This window comes from Podarcis cretensis (assembly GCF_951804945.1).
Source record: "Podarcis cretensis genome assembly, chromosome: 2".
Classification (NCBI taxonomy): domain Eukaryota; kingdom Metazoa; phylum Chordata; class Lepidosauria; order Squamata; family Lacertidae; genus Podarcis; species Podarcis cretensis.
This window is the reverse complement of record NC_137171.1, coordinates 39,224,246-39,241,595: the sequence shown is the minus strand read 5'-3', so window position 1 is coordinate 39,241,595 and position 17,350 is coordinate 39,224,246. Positions and strand designations below refer to the sequence as shown.

The window sequence follows — 17,350 nt, the reverse complement described above, 5'->3', positions numbered from 1 at the left end:
TGTGTAATAAAAAGCTAACATGCTCCTCAAATAAATATTTAGCCACCTAGCGTGTGGATAGGCATGTGGCGATTCATTTTCATTCTGATGCCACAATGCTTGAATAAATATTCCATGCCGAGTAAATCAGTTATTTATTTACATAGCACCATCACATGACAGCTTGGTAACAGAGAGTGGGATGAGAAACAAACAATATTTTGAGAACATTTGACAATTATACGGGCTGTTTTATAGTCTCAAGAGGCTGCAGTGTTGCTAAATTCAAACAGATGTTGTTTAGATTAGATTAGATTCTTTATTGTCATTACACAAGTGCAACATTGCACAAGTGCAACGAAATTGGATGCCATCCCTTAAAAACAACAAAAGCAAAACAACAACAACAACCAAACAAACCACATTCCAGCCACACCCACACCCACACCCATCAAACTCCCAGGTCACACTATCGAGTTACAGCATTTAAAAAGGCCACAGCTCTTGGATAGAAACTATTTTTCAGTCTATTTGTCCTTGACTTGATGTTTCTATATCTCCTGCCAGAAGGCAGTAGTGCAAACAGACTGTATCCCGGGTGAGATGCATCCTGCAGGATGTTGTTTGCTTTCCTAAGACAACGGGAACCGTACAGTTCTTCCAAAGATGGGAGAGGATGACCAATAATCCTTTGGGCTGTGGTTATGACCTTCTGGAGCACCTTCCTCTTCCTAGCTGTACAACTGGAGAACCAGGCACAAATACAGTATGTGAGAATGCTCTCTATGGAGCCTCGGTAGAAGGACACCAGCAGTCTCTCACTCAGATTGTTCTTCTTTAAAAGTCTGAGGAAATAAATTCTCTGCTGGGCCTTCTTCACCAGAGCAGTGGTATTTGCGCTCCAAGTCATGCCCTGATCGATAGTCACTCCCAAAAACCTGAATTCCGCCACCCTCTCCACCCGTTCCCCTTTGATATACAAGGGCTGAATGTCCGCCTTTTTTTTCCTGTAATCCACCACCAATTCCTTGGTCTTAGCCGTATTAAGAGCCAGATTGTTCTCTCCACACCAAACACAAAGCCGCTCCACCTCGTCCCGATAGGCGGACTCATCCCCTCCTGAAATGAGCCCCACCACCGTAGTGTCATCAGCAAACTTGATGATTTTGTTGCTGGGATAGATGGCTGTACAATCATACGTATAGAGAGTATAGAGCAGGGGACTCAACACACAACCCTGTGGTGAGCCGGTGTTAAGGCTAAGGGCTGTGGACATATGTGACCCCACTCTAACCCTCTGAGAACGTTCTGACAAAAAATCCAAAACCCAGAGACAGGTGGAGTTGGAGAGTCCAATCGCCTCTAGCTTGGACACCAGTCTATGGGGGAGGATAGTGTTAAAAGCAGAGCTAAAATCCACAAACAGCAGCCTCACATAACTCCCCGGCTGCTCCAGATGGGACAGAGCAGCATGGAGAGTGATAGTGATAGCGTCTTCCGTGGATCTATTTGCCCTGTATGCAAACTGGTAGTTGTCAAAAGTTGATGGAAGACAGGAAATTATATGACGGCGCACCAGTTTCTCAAAACACTTCATGATGATTGGAGTCAGTGCAACTGGTCTGTAGTCGTTCAAACTACTGATTGTAGATTTTTTAGGCAGAGGAACAATAGTTGACGACTTCAGGCAGGGTGGGACAATAGACTGGTGTAAGGACTTGTTGAAGATCTTAGTAAAGACCTTCGCCAGCTGATCCGCACAGCCCTTCAACACCTTTCCCGTGATGCCATCAGGTCCAGCAGCCTTCCTCGGATTCACCATCCTCAATACCTGTCTCACCTCATGCTCCTCTACAGTGAATGAGGGGCCCCTATGGGCTGGTGGCTGTAATACCGGCGTCTCAGGTGGCTCCTTCTCGAAGCGAGCAAAGAAAAAGTTAAGCTCCTCCGCCAGCAAAGGGTCACCATCGACAGCACCAAGGTTAGGTTTGTAGTTGGTAATATGCTGAATCCCCTGCCACATCTGTCTTGTGTTGTTACTCCTTAAATTATCCTCAATCCTCTGCCTATAGACCAGTTTTGCCCGTCGAATACCCCTCTTCAAGTTTGCTCTTGCCACACTGTAAAGCTGCACCTCGCCCGACCTGAAAGCCCTATTCCTTTCCCGCAACAGGCACTGGACCTCTCTATTCATCCAGGGTTTCTGATTGGGATAAAACCGGATGGATTTATTTACTGTGACAGTGTCTGTGCAGTGATTGATATAGCACAGAACTGCCGCCGTGTGCTCCTCCAGGTCTGAACGATCGAAAATATCCCAATTGGTTCTCTCAAAACAGTCCTGCAGCTGGTGGATAGCGCCTTCAGGCCAGATTTTAACAGTCCTTGATATTGTGGGAGCCCGTTTCCTGAGTGGGATATATGCTGGTACCAGGAACAGAGACATATGGTCGGACTGGCCCAAATGTGGCAGCTGTAAGGCCCTATAGCCGTGATTTACATTCGAATAAACTTTATCCAGTGTCTTGTCCCCCCTTGTGGGACATTTCACATGCTGATAGAGCGTTGGGAGCACTGTTTTAAGTTCAACATGATTGAAGTCTCCCGCAATGATGTGCACAGCTTCAGGATGCTTGTCTTGCTGGCTGCTGATAAGGCTCTGCAGGCATCCCAGAGCCAAGTTGGCATTGGCATCTGGTGGCACGTACACACCAGTTAGCATAACAGCTGTAAACTCCCTAGGGAGATAGGCTGGTCTGCATTTAACAGCCACATATTCCAAATCCGGTGAACAGTAACTGCCCACGGTCTTAGAATTATTGGATTAGTCATCACCTTTGGTTATATGAAAACATGAGGGCAGGGTTTTGAAATGGTTGTGCGGCTTAATTTGCAGCAGAATGGTACTGGGGCATGTCCATAGACCTGCGCATTGAAATGGACTCTCTCATCCTGAAACAATATTGCACATTTGGGTGGGCCATAAACATCCTCTCCTCACTTGGCTAAAATACTACTTTCATGGCAAAGGGATGTTTCTGATCAGAGCTCTCTTTCTCATTCTCAAGAAGTTTTTGTGATGAGATGCTCACTCAGCACTGTGTTGTGTGGATGTAGTTGGACATGCCACCTGCTTCTTAGCAATCTTACGACAAGCAACTGGAGATCTGGAAGGTTTGCCATTCGCAGTATTTATTTTTATTTTTTACAGGGAGCATGCAGGTGTGCTTTTGACATTGATAAAGTACAGCAAAAGGCCTATAACATTTGATCTGTGGATGTCCTGTGCAAGAGTAATGCTCTATATTAAATTAGCTTTAGGGAATGTCTCTAAATATCCATTAGATAGGTGTATGCATTGGTTCTAATGTCAATATTTTTTTAGATGTCATTGAACACAATCACATAATATATCACACAGGCTTCTTACTCCACTTTCCTTGGAGTAAACCCTATTAAATTCAATACAACTTGCTTCTGAGTAGGCTCGGTTACGCTCGTACTATTACCTGCTTTTGATCTGGAAAAAATGTGGTGTTTTTCCCCCCAGGGCACCCCAGAAGACCTGCTGTTCTTTTATGAACATCTCCGAAAAGGTGGTGGAGTCTTTCGAGTCAACCAGTGCCTCCTTCTGTACCGTTACCATCCACAGGCAGCAACTCATTCAGTTCTAGAGTAAGATATGTTCCGTATCAAACTGCTTGTAGTTTTGGGTGGCATTGGTGGGTGGGGAATCCTTCCCCAACAAAATATGCATGTGGGTTTGTATATATTTGATCATTTGTCTGTATTCCCAAGCCATTTGCAAGCATATGTGACTTGAGAATGTTGGCCTTTTAAAGGCTACTTTCTTTTATTTCCTTATAAGCTACGCACCCTTATGTCTCAATACATCGTGGATTTGAATAACTAATTTTTCAGTGGTCCCGTGATTTGGTTCTGGTATTGCTTTGGCTTAGGCAAATCTATTATTCAAAGTTTGAAACCCTGGAATGCAAGGCCAAACTGTTTAGGGGTTTTTGTTGTGGGGGGGTGTGTGTGTGTTGAGAGCTGCTGTTGCTGCTGCTTTTTTGTATTTTTATTTTAGTTCTTCTTTTGATTTGTGTGGAAATTGTTCAGTTTGGTTGTGTATTTTTTAGTGTTTATTGTTTATGATGACTTTTGTTATGTTGTAGTTACATTTTTTTAACGTAAGTTGCCTTGAGCATGGTTTAAACTGCGGAAAGGGTGGCATACAAATTAAATTATGTATGTATATATGTATACTGCTTATTGAGCTAAATGTGTAGTATGCAGCTATGTCTGTGTTTTTTTTCTTTATTAAATTATAAGCATGTGTGGAGAGGGGAGAAATTGTCATCCAGACCACATTGTGCAGGGAAAGGTTTATTTTTTCTTTACCCATCCATGATCAGGAGAAAAATCCCTCACTCACCTGAGCCCAACATTGAGGGTGGGGAATAAATCTCCCCTTGTCACTCATTTAATTACAGGCTCAGGAGGGAGTGAGGGTTTCCTTCTGATAGCATCTGGGGAGGAAAGGAATAAGTTTTTCCTCTTCCATGTTGCCATGATAATCTCTTGCCCCTTTGAGCCTGTATATTAAATGAAGGGGGAAAAGAGACATTGTTGCTTGCTACACAATTAAAATAACATCTACTTTGACTCTCACTCTCACGTTGAATTCCTTTTCACCCCCGCAGTCATGTATTGATCCCAGTATTTTGGATTTGGGACACAGGATTGTTCTTTAATCGTTTAGTCGTGTCCGACTCTTCGTGACCCCATGGACCAGAACACGCCAGGCACTCCTGTCTTCCACTGCCTCCCACAGCTTGGTCAAACTCATATTCGTAGCTTCAAGAACACTGTCCAACCATCTCGTCCTCTGTCGTCCCCTTCTCCTTGTGCCCTCCATCTTTCCCAACATCAAGGTCTTTTCCAGGGAGTCTTCTCTTCTCATGAGGTGGCCAAAGTATTGGAGCCTCAGCGTCAGGATCTGTCCTTCCAGTCAGCTCTCAGGGCTGATTTCCTAAAGAAATTCCTTCACGGATCACTGCCTTGTTGTGGCAAAGGGGCTTAAATAACTCAGAGAAGCTATGAGCCACCCAAGAGGGACACAGGATAGATTTTATTTTTTTCAAATTTGAATCCTTCCTGTCAAACATGCCTATTAAGAATGCAGGTTTGCATTGGCCCTACAATAACGTTTGAACTGATTGTTTCTTTGGTTGGGGCGCTTTCATTGTCTCTCTGTCTTTAATTTGTCTTAGAAAAGCCTTCTTCTGCCTGGTACCCTCCAGATGTATAATTTCAGACTATAACTCCCACCAACCCCAGCTAGCACAGTCATAGTAATCCAAAACATCTGGAAAGCACAAACTTGAGGAAGGGTGTCTTGGAATGTATAGTGTATAGTGTAGGCGCTCTGTGTCCCTCTAGGTAGGACTGGGGTTAGGGTAGGGCTGTTTTCAGTTATATGAACTAAGATAGGATTTCCCAGACTTAGGTCTCCAGCTGTTGTTGGACTTACAAATACCATAATTTCTAGCTAGCAGGACCAGTGGTCAGGGATGATGGGAACTGATGAGACCCAAGTTTGGGAAATAAAGGAGATGGCTTAATAGGGTAGAAAAGGACTACCTCTTAGAAGCTTTACCTCAGTCAAGATGAGGAGCATCTCTGACTTTGGTCACACAAGGTCAGGGACTGTCTATTTCTGTTGCTCCTAAAGCTTTGCTGTTTCCAAGCTGTGCCCTGTTCCTTGAAGCCTTAAAGAACCAGCCGTTGGGGATTTTATGGAGCTTCCACAATCTGTGCCCAGGGCTTCAATAAAAAACATAGGAACATTTCAGCTTTTGTGCTATTTGCTTGATGATACTTTCCCCCTAAACCAACATGATATGAAAACAGAAACTTGCAAAAGGAGGGGGGCTCAGCATTTAGTGGGGTTCAGTTAATGTAGAAGTTGCTCAGCACACAGTTATGTGAGGTTTGAATCATGAGCTTCAACTGCATTAGCAGCATAATAAAATATCTGTCTGTTTATTCAATGTAAATCTGTTTCATCTCAAAGGTACTGAGCAGCATACCCCAGTATATGTAATATTTTCCATTAAAAATGGGGGGGGGGAGAGATTTTGTTCAGAATGACTATTGCTTCACAGCAGTGATTCTGAGATCTGCTTGCAGTTGTGCTTGTTTATATATGGAAGTAGCTAGTTGTTGCATGGAATGAGATGGTTAAATAGAGTAAATAAATGATTTTGTAGGGATGTGTTTGATTCCACAGCTTTTGATATGAAGACATTGGAACCACATAATGAATGCAATGTAGATGAAGAACTATGAAAGTATTTCCATTTTATTACTAGCTACATGATGGAACTATATTTTTGATAGTTTATTAGACTTTTCCTAACCCTGTATTTCGACATGTCAAGCTTTTTGGAAGCGCATTGCTAGTTGTTGTGGCATTTAAAAAAATGTCTTTTTGGAAGGGAATTTGTTCTGAATTAACAGCAAGCTGTTACTGATTCCATTTTGCAAGGTTGTGTGGGTCAGACTCCTCTGGAATACGGCATACGTGGAGAATGTGGAAATGTCATAAAGCTGCTTCTGATGGGGTATTTGGACTGCCAGCTAAGAAGCTTCAAGTTACCTGATATTTTTACATGCATGTGTATGTAATCCAGATTAATTTCAGTTACGAAGTAGGATCAATAGAAAGTTACGAAGTCAGGTCAGAAATGAAATTGGCAGAGAAAATGGAGTTTTGTCCTTCCAACCTACCTAGAATTCGACAATGGAGTTGTCACCAACTTTGATGGCTTTAAAAGAGGGAATAAGACAAATGAATAGAAGATACAGTGGTACCTCGGGTTACATACGCTTCAGGTTACATACGCTTCAGGTTACAGACTCCGCTAACCCAGAAATATTACCTCAGGTTAAGAACTTTGCTTCAGGATGAGAACAGAAATTGTGCTCCGGTGGTGCAGCGGCAGCAGGAGGCCCCATTAGCTAAAGTGGTGCTTCAGGTTAAGAACAGTTTCAGGTTAAGAATGGACCTCCAGAACGAATTAAGTACTTAACCCGAGGTACCACTGTAAGACTATCAGAGGCATCTAGACTCTGGCATCCGAGGCTCTTGTGTCCTGTTTATGGGCTTCTCACTGGCATCTAGTTGATCGCCGCAAGAACAGGATGCTAGGCTAGATGGTCTGATCCAGCAGGGCTCTTATTTTCTTAATTTGTTAAGGGGGAAATCTAGGGAAACCCACTTAGGTCTTCTTAAAGTACAAACAAGGATTCTAAGTCTCTTTCTTGGAGGAGCTGCTATTCTTTAATCTCTCCTAGGGGGAATCAGATTTCAGTGGCACTTGAAGATTGGGATTTTGAATCATCTTCTTATTACTTTAGGTGAAACCAGCTGGAGTGGAGTCTGAAGACAGAAAATGGGTTGGAAACTACTGCTCAGGAAGGGTCCGACACCACGTATTTGGAGGCAGCAATGCCTCTGAATATCAGTTGTTCTTGAGCTCGAATCTTGCTTGCTGCTTTCCCCCAGGCATCAGGTTGGGAATCACTGTGAGAACAAGATGCTGGACTAGACTGGCCATTGGCCTGATCCATCCTGATCCAAAATTCTCCTCTTTTGTTCTTTTTAATAATAATTTTTAAAAAACAGGGGGCGGGGGGCTGGATGACCACAAAAAATTCTATGGGAGCAAAGAGGAAAACATTACAAAAAAAGAAGAAGCATTTTTTTAAAAATAATGGCAAATTTGGGGGTGCGGACTTGAAGGGCTATAAAAAAAACTTTTGGCATCATGGTATCACAGTGAGATGGCGTATGAGAACTGTCAGTAAAAATAAATACAAAATTTGTGCTTGTTTTTTTAAATGGAAAATTTGGGGAGCCCTAAACAAGTATTTTGGCTTCATAGCATCATACCCATAGAAACGGGGGGGGGGGGGGGTGAAAAAGGGACAAATTTAGGGGGTCCACAAAAAATTTACCCACCCCAATATAGATGCATAAAGATATGTAAATAAAGGTAGATACAATGGTAGCTTGGGTTAAGAACTTAATTCGTTCTGGAGGTCCGTTCTTAACCGGAAACTGTTCTTAACCTGAGGTACCACTTTAGCTAATGGGGCCTCCTGCTGCCGCTGCACCACCGGAGCACAATTTCTGTTCTCATCCTGAAGCAAAGTTCTTAACCCGAGGTACTATTTCTGGGTTAGTGGAGTCTGTGACCTGAAGTGTCTGTAACCCGAGGTACCACTGTATAATTGTAGATAATTTGGCTGAAAGTGTAGTTAAGACGAAGTTTGTGACTCGTAATACCCGTAGCTTACAGCCAGAGTTGAAGAAATAAATCTTTGTGAAACTAAAGAACATGATTTGTTTAAAGAAAGGTGTGTCAGTTAATCTTTTCAGCAAAGGTAGCAATCAAGTCTAGATCTTCAGTGTACTGATCACTGTTTGTCAAAGCCCCCATGCCCTACAGGCAGAAACTGCGTAGTATTTGCCTTATTTTGCAACTCTCATTACAGCAAAAAAAGGAAGTTCATGTCTGATTGGCTAGTGGGAGTTCTGAACAGTTTGGTGACGTCTAAATGTAGGGATTAATTACTGCTTCTCCCCCCACCCCACCACCCCATGAGTAATTCCCACAATTAATTTACCCTACAGAATAGATTGCTGGAAGGCAAAAGGAATCTGTGAAGTAGGAAACAGTCTCACTCCCATCATCTTCTATGTTTAGAAGCATGGGAATACATTATCAAATGACATGTTCTCCGTGTTTAGAGAATCTGAATCCTGATGTGCATAGGAACAATTTGACAATAGTAGCAACTTGTTCATATCTTGTTAAATATATAATCGTTATCCATTTTAATGTTTTGCCTACGGTTGTGAGCATGTTACAATATATTTTACCATTTACACAATAGAAAAGAAAGTTAAAATTTGTCAAGAAGCTTTGCATTGTTAAGCTCCTCTCCATAAAGTTCATTTTGAGTTATCCATTAGGCCAAAGTAGTTCAAGGAGGAGGTGACAGTCAGTGGTTTTCACTATTACGTTAACTGTTTTCTACAAATGAAGGCTGTGTGTGAAACAGACAGAAGCCTAGTAGAAGAATTTGTCTTGAGTTTAATTCTGAATTACTAGAATCAGACTCATTGCTAACAAGATCAGATGAAATTGGGGCGTGGGGGACACTTTCAGGAAAGGGCAGAAATAGTAAAAACAAACCAAAATTCTTTTTCATTGGGAATGTGAGATAAAGAGTCTCAATTTGGCACTCCTTGAGCCTTGGATTCATGTTGCTTCTGGCTATGAAATAGTAGTTAATGTGAAGACTGAAATGAACCAGTGAGAATCTTTTGTGGGAGGTGGCTTCTTATGTAACTTTTAAGAACTGCTTTTAGTTTCATTTGTTTCGGGCGGTTTCTTTAATTGCTCTTTGCAAGTTGCTGCATCTCCTTTGCACCTGCCTTGGCGCTGGGAGTCTGGGAAAGTGGCATTCCCTTATCCCCCAAGGCAGGAATCCCAGCTACTGGCCCTGGGAACGGCCCAGCGTACAAGGCAACCTAGGTGAACCGGAAACCTAAAGGGGAAAAACCCCAAAAACCCATCTCTCTTTTGACACTCCTTAAGCTACATGTTTTTTAAAAATCTATATTAGTAACATTAACTTGTGTTCATTACAGGTTTTCACAAAGCCCACACCTGTAATAATCATATAATTAGCCTGAAGGCACAGTCACACACTTCTCTGCATGAACCCAACATCCACCCACTGCTTGTCCTTATGACACAACCTGAAGCTATGAAAATATTCCCAAGGTAAAGTTCTATGATGTAGACTTTCTGATTTAACTCTCCCACAAAGGGGTGTGTAGGAGCCGGAGTGGCAATTCGCTACCTGCATGAGGGCCAAGCTCACTGTTATGGTAATAATGCATGTACAATGGAATGCTAAGATGCTTGGCTGCTGCTTTCTTAACTCCCTAACCACGCAATTTAAAACATCATTTTGCTGTAAAATTCACCCCTGCTAAAAGGAAGGCCTTTTCTTTCACTTTAGAAGGGGATTTGAATGCAAAACCCTTCCTGATTCAGGAGACGATTCACATTGGAATCTTGCTAAAATGACGGGCTTCCAAGGAACCAGCACCATTCTTTGAACCGTCAAAAACTGGTTCAAAAATTCAGTGGAAGAATTTTGCTCAGTGGGGCGCAATAGTCTTCCTTCTGATTCAGGGCAATTTCTCTTCCTCTCACTATGTATTTCCAAATGACACAGACCGCAATATTTGGTAGCTTTCTGCACCCCTGTTGCCTTCTGCTCACACAATGTTGGATGAAACTCTTTTTCCCCCATGACAACAACTTGTGGTTCCTAGCCCAGAATTTAGTAGTAGTAGTTTTTTATGTGTTTTTTACTGCTGTGCTTTAGGTTTGATTTGCAAGAACTGTACATAAATCTAAATATATTTGGCTTGATTCTGTGATCTGTTTTTGTACCAGGCCAATATTTTAAATAGTTTTACCAAGACTTGTTGAATCATAGTCATTGGACCTATTTTTATTCAATCAAGGGGCTGGAAAATGTGGTGAACATGTGTGCGGAGAATGTGCTGGCTGAGAAGTACAGACTATCTTAGTTCTATAACTTACTTTAATGAAAATATAATTGGCACGGCATCAGCACAATTCTTACATATCAAACCATTCTATATTGCAAATGGACCCATCAGCCCTAGTCCTTGGTTTTCATAGCTGCTTGGGAATCCAGCCTTGGTATGAGTCTGGATTTGGTGGCTGACAGATACTGTAATACAACGAGGCAACCATTCAGAAAGATTTTTAGCTAGCTGGATTACTGCTTCGCTTCCAGTCATTCTTTAAAGTCTTGCTCGGCATTCTGTGTTGTCTCTTGTGTGTGACCATATAGAAATGCTTTTTATGCCTCGTATTCTAGCACTGATGATAAAAAAAGAGTCTATTTCTTTTCGCTTACAGATAATCAGGATTGCTGGCTTTCTACCTCACTGCTCACAAATTTTGGCCACAATCTAACAACAGACAGTGCTTACGTCTATTGATCCCAGTGTCTTTAGAACATTTAACTCTGTCTTAGATTGTGGTCTTTATTGTCTGCAGCTAGTTTTTAGTTTATGTATGTTTTTAGTTCTGTACTGTACTTTGATCTTACATTTGATGCACATATTCTTGGGGTCGTTCTGAGGAAGGAAGTTTTATAAATAAATACATAAAATTATCATTCATAATATTTCACAGGTGAAAAAGCAACCAGATGCCTACTGCTGAATGATTTACAGCTGTTATATTAGGGGATATCTGCATTAAAGATCTGAACCAGTCTGAAACTGGTTTATATGCTGTAGCTTTCCCCAAAGAATTGTGGGAGTTGTAGTTTGAAGGGTTTCACAGGGTTTCACAGCTTCCCAGAAACCTTCATAGAACAGGGAACCCCTTCATAGAACCCCTTGTTTTTTGGTTGGGAGATAATGTGTTGAATTGGCTTTAAAACTGGCTCAAAAAAGTGGCATATATAGAATCCTAGAATTGGAAGGGACTCAGAGGGTCATCTCGTCCAACCCCCTGCTGTTAAGATTCCTGCTCCATGATTGCAGTCATGGGATTGTTGCCTATCACATGACGGTGCATGTTTTGACTCCACAGAGTGGGAAGTGACGGAGACAGGATGTGTTACTGTGTTCCGTGAAGTGGGACAATTGTCCTTTGTTCTTTCTCTTTGCTGACTGATGCTAGAGAGAGAGGGAGCCATGTTGCAGTGCTCCGAGTGTGTTTATATGTAAATAAAGTAGATTAGCCAAAAGGCTGAGTTGCTGAGTTCTGTTATGCATGCTGCAAAGACTCTGCGGATCCCTAAGTGTGCCTATGTCTGTCGCTGTGATGTTCAGACAGAAGAAAGCTTTTGAAGCTCCCGAACGGACGACCAGGAGGGAGAGAACATGCCAGTCGGGCATGTGTCTCTGCCAGGGTCCTACTTGAGTTTAGGACGAGCTCCTGACAACTGCAATGCAGGTATCTTTTGCCCAATGTGGGTCTCAAAACCACAACTCTGAGATTACGGTCTCATGCTCCACCAACTAACTGAGCTAACTCACAATCTTTTCTGAAGCTGATGGAAGACATCCAAGTTTATTTGGGCACATAACTTTCCTCCCTGATTTCATACTTACTATGGAAGAGTTCTCGAAATAGGAACAAACAGATTTCAGCAGGCACAAAGTGCTACAACAAGTATGCTTTCAACAAGAAGACCAGGGAGGACTGTTTGGTAAAAAAACAGCATGTTGTAATTTTTTGTTTCCTATACCCATTCTGCAAGCTGAAAACTGATGTGTGAGGCTACAGAGGGCTATGGTGACCACTAGGCATTTGAGGCCTGTCTTTCAACTACATCTTCAGTATCCATTGGTGACTGCATACACATTATTAAGCTAGTCCTTTTGTTCCACTGATGTGCTGAGCGGCAGTCCTACCTGTAAATCTACTCACAGTTCTCTCCAGTCACAGGGAGAGGAGCTAGCAGTTGTTGCACTTGGTTACCACAACAAGAGCTAATCCTTTATAGCCCTTGATTTTAGTTTGTCACTTTTTTGGCAAAAGTAAATGTTTTCGTCCTTCAGATAGGCTTTGAATTCTCGTAGCTTTAGATTTTTAAGTGCAGAAAATTATTAGGTTTTTTTATTACTGCTTTGATTTTGGGAGTGATGTGTTTGTGTTTGTGTATTTTTAAAAGGCAGAACTGGCTCCTTTTAAGGACCTAGAAGAAGGTTCTAGAGTTTCCACTACTGTCTAATCTTGGAATGTCGTGCAACATTTGTTAACTTGTGCATTAATTTTTTTTTCCTTCTGGGAATCGTGTATCCTATAAAAAGTGATTAACAGACATCTGTCGACAAATGCCAGCAGCAGCTAAGCTCCAAATCAGAAGATCTTGTAACTTTGCGGTTATTATTTAAGAGATTTTTTGCATCAAGTCCAAAATTCCATTGTTAGCTAGAGGGGCAGTAAACATTACAACCCTTGGTCTCTAGACACTGTTGAAATTTCATGTGGACTGGCTGTTCCAATTGGCTGCATTTATTTATGAAGAGTTTCCAAGTTGTGACACCCGTCGTGGTGATGAAGTGCTAAACTGCCATAAAAGGGGCATGTTGCACTTGCAGACGCGAAGAAACAAACGTTCTCTCAACTCCTGAGATCCAATTAATAATTCCCATCAGAAATCAAAACACCTTCATGCTCTACTTATTATTCCTGCCTTTACGATTCTCATGTCATAATTAGAGGGGATGTGAAATCATGACTCGTAAAAACTACGCATGTATTCAGTGTTTTGCAGTTTAGAAGAATATTTCCTTAAAACAAACTTATTTCCATTAAAGCATTTCCAGAAGTTTCGAATACTTCATAGCAAAAGTACTTTCTATGGACGTAAAGAATTGACACCTGGGCTCTGCCTTGCATGGAAGGAAGGATCCTTTAAATGACTCAACATTGAGTACTTTCAGCATTTACATCAAAGCAATCAATATTGCTTTGTATCGAGATACCTCACACTGCGGTCCAGTTGTATTACTGTATCCAGTTGTATATGTTTAAATAAAATCAAAATGATTTATAATCGGGTGCAGGATTACAGGCCAGGTAATTCAGAACATTATGCTTTTTGAATAGGTGTAGATTATGATTCTAACATGTTTAAGTTTCAATGTCCCTCTTGCTAGTTCCTTTCCATGCATCTAGCCCATCACAGATTGTTTGTCTGAGTAAATTTACACCATGTTTTAGAAGTTCATTGGGTATGTCATGGACATACAGGCTAACATCTGTTGGATCTTCACACCCTCATTCTTCCTATACACAAGTGGCAAAGAGCAAATGCTCTCAGACATAATTTTGAAAGGGAAGAAATGTCCCCACCACTAGTACCTCTACAAAACATTATCTACCACATCTGCCTTGGGATATTGCTGGCAGTGCTTTATTTATTCTTGTAGATCTCTCCACTGGATAGAAGGACAACTATGTACTGCTGTTGTAATCCTGTCAAAGCCCTGGTTTCGCTGTGAAATAGTGAGATGGAAAGGGCCATCTACACATCGCTCCCAAGCACCATCTCTGGCCTTGGGGAGTCTGGTTTAAAAGCTCCTTTGCTGTGGGCAATGAGGCAGGAGTGGTGTTGGTTAGAACAGAAGTCCTGGTTCAAATCTGACTAAATAGAGCCACGAGTGCATTCCACATCCCTGCCACATGGCAGTGACGGTAGCAAACAGAGCTCCCCTCTCTGCCACATCACCCAGCAGAGCTCTTTAAATCCAGACCCAGACCTGTAAGAGATTTCAGAGTCAGTTTGAGGAGGAAATTGCTCAGGGCTGTGCTAAATTTGCTGTCCCTATTGGTTCAGGTGTGTTGGAGGTCTCTAGAGCACCATCAAATTACAACTTGTGGGATTGGTTTCAGTGGTTGCAATCCAAAGATGTGGACATGACGTTTGCAGTGGTGAGGACTGGCTGTGTGTTTATCATAGGTCATATAATCAGCAGGTGAGGCCTTGGTGGTGGTGCCAGTACTCAGGGCTGCCTGGTTGGTGGTGACCTATTTCATGGTGACCTATTCTGTGGTGGTTCTCCGTTTGTGGAGCTCTTCCCTAGTGAAGTGCTTCTGTCTCCTTCAGTGTGGTGTAGTGGTTAAGAGCGGTAGTCTCGTAATCTGGTGAACCGGGTTCGTGTCTCCACTCCTCCACATGCAGCTGCTGGGTGACCTTGGGCTAGTCACACTTCTTTGAAGTCTCTCAGCCCCACTCACCTCAAAGAGTGTTTGTTGTGGGGGAGGAAGGGAAAGGAGATTGTTAGCCGCTTTGAGACTCCTTCGGGTAGTGATAAAGCAGGATATCAAATCCAAACTCCTCCTCTTCTATTGATTTTGCAGGGGGGAAAGCTTAAAACATTCATTTTTACCCATTTGATGACTGAAAGACACCATTCCCGGCAAACCTGAGATCACTGTTTAAGAATGTTTTAAGCTGCTTTTTAGAATGTTTCAAAACTATGGGGTTTGTAGTGTTTGATCATTGTCGGCTGCCTTAGGGTCCTTTGGAGGGAATGGTGGGATATAGCACAGTCAGTCAATCAATCAGTCAATCAATCAATCAATCAATCAATCAATCAATCAGTGTGAATCCACCTCCATTCAATGGCTGATCTGATGACAGAAGCAGCAGGAGCATGAGTGAGGCAAGCTACAAATCTAGTTTTGACTAAAACAGGTATTGTACCTTGGAGACTTGTAAAAACATGTGTTATGGGATGATCCATTACTTCACTTGTTTGTGGTTACTTTTTACTCAGTCAGGCTCGGGCCTGCATTTGATGCAATGCATGAGGTGTTTTGTGTGTGTGTGTTTATTGATTGTGTGGCAACCTGGCAGTGATGTGGTGGGCAGGAATGAGTGATCACTCCTTACACATCATGCACTTCCATCCTCTGCCCGGTTGCCATTTTGCGCATGAAAGCTCACAGCATAAAATCAACCAGAGAGTAGTTCCATGTTGAACGAGGCCTTTTTCAGTCTGCCTTGCCCAAATTCTCTTTGCCCAAAATTGCATTTCAGTGGTTTGTATATTAACAATGTTGATAGTTACTGAATGATTTTGGAAATTCAGATAATTCATAACCAAGTGTTACGCTATTTTGCACAGGTCTTCTGCAGATTTAATAAAGGTTTAGCAGTGATTAATGACCTGGACATTCTATCCTGCCAAATTAAGATCCGAAGGAGAGGCCTTAACTGTCAAATGTGAAAGTAGGATTTCTGTTTCAGCAAACCACACATGGGTTTGTCTTTTCAGCTCTAGAGAAGTCGTTTTTTAAAGGGTTTGGCTAGCCAACAGTGCAATAATCAATCTTTCGTCCCTGGAGACCAGGCTGCTACAAATCTTACTTTAGGTGAAAAGTTGAAGAATTTGATTAGTTGGTCTCATCCCAGCTCCCCTTTTCCCACATTTAACAGTTTGGCACAAGTCGCAATCTTTTGTTATGGGAGGCCCAAATTTGAAACAGTGGGGAAATTTCTGTTCAGAATCAAAGTATCTTGACAGCAGTAAGTGTGCTAGCTTAGACACAGTCATTTTTGTATCTAGCTAGCACTGTTGATCTTGCAGTGACAGAAGCATATTCCTCTTCGGGGTGTGCAGTGCTTCCAGTGGAGCATTTTAAAAATTATTCTTTTCAGCAAGAATTCATCGTTAGAATATATGGATTTAAGAGTCCTGTTATATCAGACCAAAGTCTATCTGACCCAGCTTTCTGTTTCTAAGTATGGCAGCCAGGTGCCTCTGTGAAGCTTACAAGGAAGGCATGAAGGCAACACCTGTCCCCTGTTGCTTGCCTCCAGTAGACCACATTCAGACAGTCCTTGGCCCTTAGATTTGCTTTTGTCTTTTCTTAACCATTTGGCTGCCCTTTTCTGTATGCTTTCTATTCATTTAAAAACAACAACAACATTTTTTGGGGGTGGGAATCTACCCTGCCTCTTGGTTCCTTGAAGTTCCAAGATAGCTCACAATCATACTTCAGTAAATAATCCATCTATTTAAATGATTTTGTGAACACAAACTAAATTAATAAATGATGGTTGGTAATTGTGAGAACAGACTTAGAGTGTTGTCCCCCCCCCCCACCTCTGGATTAACTAACAAGATGCCTAATGCAATTCTATGTAAAGGCTACTCATTTGTGGTTTCCACTATTCAATGCAGCTTACTCCTGGATAGGTGTACATAGCATTTCAGCCTAAAAGAGCGTGCAAAGTTAATTCCACGATTTCCCACGTGGCCCAAAGAGATATTGAATTCCAACCAAGAGCCCTTTCAGTTAAATGTTTGCCAAGGGTATACTAATTTATACAGTCGTACCTTGGAAGTTGAACGGAATCCATTCCAGAAGTCTGTTCGACTTCCAAAGCACGGTTTCTGATTGGCTGCAGGAAGGTCCTGCAGCCAATCGGAAGCTGTGGAAGCCCCATCGGACGTTCAGCTTCAAAAAATACTTCTCAAACCGGGACAGTCACTTCCCGGTTTGTGGTGGTTGGGAGCCAAAAAGTTCAAGAACTAAGCTGTTCGCAAACCAAGGTACGACTGTGTAGCCCTTTATAGGGCTGCTGCATTTAAGCACAATAATTTGTATCCAGTTGTGTCCATCCACTCATGGAAAGTTTTCTTCAGCAGAGGCTTCTTTGAACAGAGGATGAGGAAGCTCTTTTGACAGATTCTTCCTTCCCTGTAAAACTTTTTACA

At 42.1% G+C, this 17,350-nt stretch overlaps 1 protein-coding gene across 5 annotated transcripts in view; it reads left to right on the top strand.

Annotated features, from left to right (window-relative positions):
- The window catches only part of B3GNTL1 (UDP-GlcNAc:betaGal beta-1,3-N-acetylglucosaminyltransferase like 1), a 173,074-nt gene that overhangs the window by 130,143 nt on the left and 25,581 nt on the right, over nucleotides 1-17,350 (top strand). For all 5 annotated transcript variants that reach the window (XM_079966144.1, XM_079966145.1, XM_079966147.1 and 2 more), the window contains one exon: nucleotides 3,530-3,654. In XM_079966144.1, coding sequence (XP_079822270.1) covers nucleotides 3,530-3,654 — 125 coding nt within the window. The remainder of the gene's footprint in view (nucleotides 1-3,529; nucleotides 3,655-17,350) is intronic.